At 37.5% G+C, this 7,392-nt stretch overlaps 1 protein-coding gene across 1 annotated transcript; it reads right to left on the bottom strand.

The window, feature by feature from the left end:
• Positions 1-2,694: 2,694 nt before the first annotated feature.
• LOC116643151 (myelin P2 protein) lies at positions 2,695-6,748 on the bottom strand. Its single transcript, XM_032421941.1, has 4 exons — positions 6,667-6,748; positions 4,400-4,572; positions 3,769-3,870; positions 2,695-2,745 (listed from the first exon to the last, which is right to left on the bottom strand). Exons 1-4 carry the CDS (start codon positions 6,737-6,739, stop codon positions 2,695-2,697), a joined length of 399 nt encoding a protein of 132 aa, XP_032277832.1. The 5' UTR covers positions 6,740-6,748.
• Between the last annotated feature and the right edge of the window lie 644 nt (positions 6,749-7,392).

Below are 7,392 nucleotides of genomic sequence, written 5' to 3' on the forward strand. Positions count from 1 at the left end.
ATGATGACTTTCCATTTCTAGCACTCCTTCCACATATACCGGTCAGCCCATGGCATTCTGCTATAAGGAAGACTCTTCTCTTTCTCTCTATTATCATTACGGATTCATGGGTCCTTATTTTTCCTTCAATGGCTTATAAGTTATGATTTTTTTCTCAATTATTTTATTTTTCAAATTGTCTCAGTCTAAACCAAGGGGAACACCTCCAAGCTGGCCTCCATATTTTGGCATGCTTCTATTATTTTTTTAAACACTTCCTTACTTTCTGGTATAACAAGATATTTCAGGCTCATTTTGTACCTACCCTGACCCCACATTGGAATTAGTTGTTTCTCCAAGGAACTCTCATTCCTTTTAGTGGGGAATGACATTGGACACCAAAGTCTGGGTGGTAGGTGGACTCATTCCTTCTCAGGTGTCATTGCTTCTAAGCTCTTTGGGCAGATAGATCTGGGAAATATATGGGTGTATATATACATACACATAAATACATGTGTATATACACACATAAATGCATGCAGATATGCATGTACAATTACATACACATATGCACATATATACACATGCCTTAGAAACCACAAATTTACATCTATTCCAGTCCATTCTCACACGATTCTTTCTTGCCTCCCTCATTCCATATTTGTATGTTTCTCTTCCACAGTGCAAATCCTGGCCCCTAACAACATCAGCACGTTTGTCATTTGCTCAATCATACAATACATCTGAAAGAGTTTCATTATTACTTGGGCACAGTAGTCCCTATTCCTGCCTGTCAAAAATCAACTAGACCCAGTAACTCAATGCCCAGTTATTTATCCAAAAGGAAGGAACTCATATGTCCACCAACAACCTTGTACAAGAATGTTTATAGCAGCTTTATTCATCAAAATATGTTTGGCCAAAATGTTTTGGCCAAAAATATTTGGCCAAAAACTGGAAACAGTCCAACTGTCTTAAGAGAAGAATGAATAAGTGAACTGTGATATATTCATGCAATAGAATACTACTTAGCAATCAAAGAGCAAACTACTGCTGCATGCAACAATATGGATGTATTTCAAGACCACTATGCTGAGTTTAAAAAGGCAAACAGAAAGAACACATAATGTATGACTCCATTTATATGAAATTCAAGAACCGGCAAAAATAGTCTCTAATGGCACACTTTAGAGATTTTCCAAGAAACAGACATGTTTCTAATAGACAGGTGTGACCAAGGAGACAAAATACAGTAAAGGTTTAGCAAATGAGCCTCTCTTCATTCTCTACCACTTTGGGACTTTGCACAAGTTATTCTATACTGTTTCCTCTTTTATAAAATGGGGATAATAATAGTATCTACCTGATAGAGTTGTTGTGTGAAATTATATTAAATATGGCAACATGGCATGAAAATTGTCTGGTAGAGAGTCAATGAGCTTGGCACACGGCACACATATAACGTTCGGTAGCTGTTAGCATCAGTATAGGACCTGTGTTCATGCGTTGCCCTATACAAGTATACTGCTGGTCCCTCATCACTAACAACACTGAGGAAAGCAATACAGAAATATTCAGTAAGAAACCATCGGGTTTTCCATATTCTTTGACTTACTAATCCCTCTCCTGGAAAAAGTATTCAGCACAATCAGATATATACATGAAGGCAATTTTTGCCAAATAATCTGTGATAACTCCAAACTGGATATAACATAAAAATAGAACCGTTATATTATAGAATCATAATAAATTATGGTATAGCACCTGTTGAAATGTGGAAGAATCCTTGTTAAAGTCACAAAAAGCAGAACGTAAAACAGTATGAGCATTGTGGTTGCAGATGAGTATGATCTGTTCACATGTGCAAGTGATGGCTCATACCATGCCGAATGGGAGCAGTTGTTTTCCTCTCCAGGATTTAAAAAAATCTCCTGGTTGCCTTTTCATTTAAAAAATGTATACTTTTTTTGAGTTAAAAATAATATTATCTGTATAAAAACCTGCACATTAAAGTGTGATTTAAAACCCAAATGATAGAAACCGAATGACTACTTCATCTGGTGGAGGTGGGACAGGGCAGGACACTGACTGGGAAGAGGCATGAGAAAACTTTCTGGGAGTAAGGAAGTGTACCATTATTTCGATCAGGATGTGAGTTATAAGGGTGTGTGCATTTGTCACAATGGCTTGAACTCTACCCTTGATATCTGTGCATTTCACTGTCCATAAATTACGCCTCAATTTTAAAAAAAATTGGCTGGAGTAGAGGCTGCCCTTTTAGCTGAAATAGAACTCTGATTTAAAACAGCTCCTTGTAGTTTGTCTCACTTCTGATCCTCCTCCCCACCATGCTGGGGCTACTCAGATCAATACATTTACTTCCTTTTACTATCCAGTTACTTGCTTTACTATCATTTTGATATACAAAGTACAACATAGGTTAGAATTTCACAGATAACTAAATGACATTATCAACTATTTAGGTCTGGCCAATATACATACTTTAATAGAGTAAGGAAATGCATACAAATTGAAAATATTTAAACAACACTGAATTTTAGATTAATCCTCAGTTTAGGCCTTTACCTATTTGATCTATTAGGACAAAAGCAAAAACAAACAGATAAATTGCAGAGTAGTCGGGCCTTGCCAATGAAAACCGTTGATTTCCAACATCAAATGATCAAATATCACTTCAATGAGGAAATAATTTTCTCAGGCCTTCTCATAAATTCTGGTGCAGACCACGCCCTTCATTTTACATTCCTTAAGAAAAGAGAGAGATTCATTGAGTATATAAAACTCAAACTAGGAACAGCAAATTTGCACATAGCAACAGAAAATAAAAACAAGCTCATAAGATTAAGCTTAGAAAGGAGTAGAACATCAGTATGTCAGTCTCTGACAATTCGGAATTATGACATTGAAATAGGAGAAACAGTTTTGAAGTCAATCTATGTTACTATGGAAGAATTTTCTTAAAGTGGCAAGTTTTTATGCATAATTTGTGTGCATTTAAATCTAAAAGTGGATTTCAAAACTATATGCATATATGCATCATCTGAGGAGCATTTAAAAATACTGATGGTTCCTTCTCCCCCAAGAGATTTGCATTTAATTAATCTGTGTCGGGGGCCCCATATTGGTATTAACTCCCCATGAAAATCTATTTTGTAGCTAGGGATAAGAACCTCTAAACTAAAGGAAAAAACATTTAAAATAACATGAATCTATATTCAATGTATGTATTAGTAAGCACAGAAGCTAAAACTTAAAAAAAACGTTAGACGGCATCTCATGGAACCCTGCTCATCATTCTTTATCTGCTGACTAAAAGGTCTCCTATGAGCTGAGCTTAAATTATTGACATGGTGTAGTCCAAGTTACTTCGGATTCTTGAAAGCAAAACACTTAGATATCTACAAATATTCTATAATTGAGCGGTTCAGGGTTTGTTTTGCTTTTAAAACTTAGACTTGCTTTTCTCTTTGTGAGTCCAAATTGGTAAGATTTATCCATACTTTCTTTGACTTTGCTGTTATTTTTAGGTGTTGTTATTTCTAAAATAACAAATGGGCTTTGTTATTTCTAAAATCTTGGACCTATACTTAAAGTACTGTAGATGAGTCTCCATGGTTGAACTATCATCTAACTATTAGCTCTGACTTTATCCTTAGCCATTCTTATCCATCGGTATTGCAAAGAAAAAAGAATATTTCGAAAATAATATAACCAATTTCTCTATTTAAATACCATTATTTTTGTATTTAGAAGTGAAAATACTCTTACCACTACCATTTTCCCATCCACCAACTTTCTTTTTATTGTCGTCTCCTTGCCATCCCATTTCTGCACTTGATTCAATGAGCCTCTTGACAAGGTTACAATGCTCTGCAAAGACAAATTCACATAATCGAGTTGCTTGGACTTTGGTTGATTAAGGAAGCAGTTCATTCAGTATCGAATTGTTTTCATAATAGCTGTCTCATGAAGCACATTCATTTTCTATTTTATTTTATTTCATTTCATTTTATTTATTTATTTTTAAAGTAGACTCCACACCCAACATGGGGCTCGAACTCACAATCCTGAGATCAAGCAAGGCTCCCCCAAGGCACATTCATTTTCTTTTTTTTTTTTTTTAAGATTTTTATTTATTTGAGAGAGAGAGCACACAAGCAGGGGGAGCGGCAGGCAGAGGGAGAAGCAGACTCCCCGCTGAGCCGGGAGCCCAATGTGGAACTCAGTCCCAGGACTCTGGGATCATGACCTGAGCCCAAGGCAGACACTTAACCGACTGAGCCACCCAGGTGCCCCAATTTTCAATAGAATGGGGTAGTCTACCCTTATGAACACTAACAGAAATAATCCTCTCAAGCTGGAGAACGAGCCAACTTTGAAGAGAAACATTAAAATTTACCTTTGTTTTCCTGTTGTCAGCTGTGGTTTCTTCAAATTCCTGACCTAACTTAAAGGAGATCTCTGTATTTTTAAACGTACTTTCAGTTCTTATAGTTATAATATCCCCTTTCTTGCTGATGATCACACGGGGTTTGGCCAAATTTCCCAGTTTTCTGGTGGCTAACCCCACACCTGTAAATCAAGATAGTGTTAGAATTACGTCGACAAAGAGATGTACCTAGAGAGACTATGCATGGCCGCATTCTACGCTCAGGTGTGGAAATGGCAGGTAGCATCAGTGAGTACTGAGGGCCTCCTACCATGTTTCACCACCTAATGGAAATACATGTCCATCGACTTAAATATTTTAAGTTTTATTATTACAAGAGTAATGTCTGCAGATTTTAAAGATAAACGTGTTTAGCCTAAATAGTGCAAGTCATCCCCTTTTACCACATCCCAATCCCACTGTCTTTGAAAATCACCAGTGTTTTGTATGAATCATTCCAGACATTTTAGTTTTTACATATAAATATTCTAGGTATTTTTAAAATGCAACTATGACAGATACATACTGTGCTATGAATTTTTTCTCCTCAGTAATACATTATGGATATAGAAAAGAACTCTCCCCACATCCTTTTTTTTTTTTTTAAAGATTTTATTTATTTGACAGAGAGACACACAGCGAGAGAAGGAACACAAGCAGGGGGAGTGGGAGAGGGAGAAGCAGACTTCCTGCGGAGCAGGGAGCCTGATGCGGGGGTTCGATCCCAGGACCCCAGGATCATGACCTGAGCCAAAGGCAGATGCCTAATGACTGAGCCACCCAGACGCTCCTCCCCACATCCTTAATAGGATCTTATTTCTGAAATTTTGTTGTGGCCCCTAAGTTTACTTATTTATTTATTTATGTATTTATTTAATTTTAAAGATTTATTTATTTGACAGAGAGAGACACAGTGAGAGAAGGAACACAAGCAGGGGGAGCGGGAGAGGGAGAAGCAGGCTTCCCGTGGAGCAGGGAGCCCGATGTGGGCCTCGACCCCAGGATCCTGGGACCACGACCCCAGCCGAAGGCAGACGCCCAACGATTGAGCCACCCAGGCGCCTCGGCCCCTAAGTTTAACTGGTAGGAAAATTCTATCCATCTCCTTTCAAGATCTGTACCATTACACGTAATCATAAATAAACTAATTTTTTAAAATTTTCTCCATCTGAAAAACAAAACAAAATTAGACTCTCAAGTTTTATTACTAAAACTATAGAAATACAGGGAAAAGGAGAAATGTCAAATGAGAGAAATAAATGAAGGAAAAACTACTTTCATATAAATATATGAATATATATATTATATATAATCTCTGCAGTAGAGCCTTAGAATTTACACTATACCAAACCCCGAAGTGATCTTATGCATTCTAAATTTGAAAAATGACAGAATTAGGGAGTCCTTCATCGAGGCTCTTGTATTTTGCTTCTTCCTCAACTGTAAAGTCAAGTCCATAAATCTAACCAACCTCATAGTATGGATTTATACCCATAAGGTCTCATAGTTTTCTAGGCAATATGACATGATTTTGCTCATTTTACCTAAAAATACAACTCTTCTCATGAGCTTTCTGAACAGGTAAGTAAAGTTACAGGCCCTTTGTCAAGCATAGCAACCTGGGTCATTGGCATCACTTTCTATTCTACTTAAATAGCTCTGGAAATTTCCAAAGACACTTCATACCTGTTGTGCTCATATCAATGTGGAACATTCTCTAGAAATAGTATAAAATAAAGTTGATAAAACTATTGACTGGATTTTCCATCTTCATCCATGGCTCCAACTCCAGGAAAGTAGTGTAAACTTCTGGTTTAGCTAAACACCAAAATTTTAAATTGAGGCTTTCTATTAACTTCAGTATTTTCAACTCCTTATCTTATGAGCACTTCAGCTTTTATAAAACGAACCTTCAGGAAAGCCAGAGGATGGGTTGCCTAAGCCTCTAAGATTTCTTTCCTTTAAAAGCAAAGCCCTACTGATACGAAACCACCTTTGAAATCAGTGGAGTTCCACGCAATTAAGCAGCTCTTAGGTTAAAATCTATTAAAATTTCCACGAATGAAGTGCAATAAACTATTGGAATGACACAATAGAAGTTTAATTGCAGAAAAGGATTGTACTTGAGCCTCTGCAAACTTCCCCAGAGTCCTGGAAAAGGAGTTAGAAGGAAATAGTCATGCAGCTTTTGCAAAAAAAGGATCTTCCCAACCAGAGCTACAAGGAACATTTCTTACCCAGAGCTTTCATGTAATCATCGAAGTTCTCACTGGAGACAAGTTTCCAGGTGCCCAGGAATTTGTTGCTCATTGTGATGGATGAGAATTCAACACAGCTCTAGGTGAGATTCAGGAGACTCAAATGAGATGCTGACGCCTCAGAAGATTCTTTTCAAAGATGTCCAAAGCATGTGACTCTCACAGAGACCCAATGGGGAAAAGCAGTGTCAGGACCAGGCAATGAATCACCCATTAGGACAAAAGAAAGCCCCACATAATGTTTCCTTTAGTCTCCAAAAATTTTTATAAAGATCAATGAGAGTACTATTTGAACCTTCAAAAAAATTTTTGGTCGATCTTACATTTTTAAGAAGTGCTTAGTCTTTAATGCTTTGGAAAAGACTCCATGAATTGAATCCTATACCAGACTAAATTATATGAGCATGAATGAGAGCGTGTGTGTGTGTGTGCGTGTGTGTGTGTGTGCGCGCGTGCGTGCGCGCGCGCGCGATCAGGCATCTTGGTCACTCTCAATCCTGAGTCTGCACAATTAAGAATTCTTATTGAAAGAGAAGAAAGAGAGGAAAATGTCCATGAGTATTGTGATAACCGCCTCAAATATGTTGTGGGAGAGAAATGCAGGGAAGCAGTGTGAGGAAGTATTCATAGGTAAGGGAGGCTTGGCATAGTTCACATATCCCAGGCAGGCAGAGTAGGCAGACAATACGGTCAGTCTATTACAGC

The sequence above is a fragment of the Phoca vitulina genome, unplaced genomic scaffold (genome assembly GCF_004348235.1).
Source record: "Phoca vitulina isolate PV1807 unplaced genomic scaffold, GSC_HSeal_1.0 scaffold25, whole genome shotgun sequence".
Taxonomy (NCBI): Eukaryota; Metazoa; Chordata; class Mammalia; order Carnivora; family Phocidae; genus Phoca; species Phoca vitulina.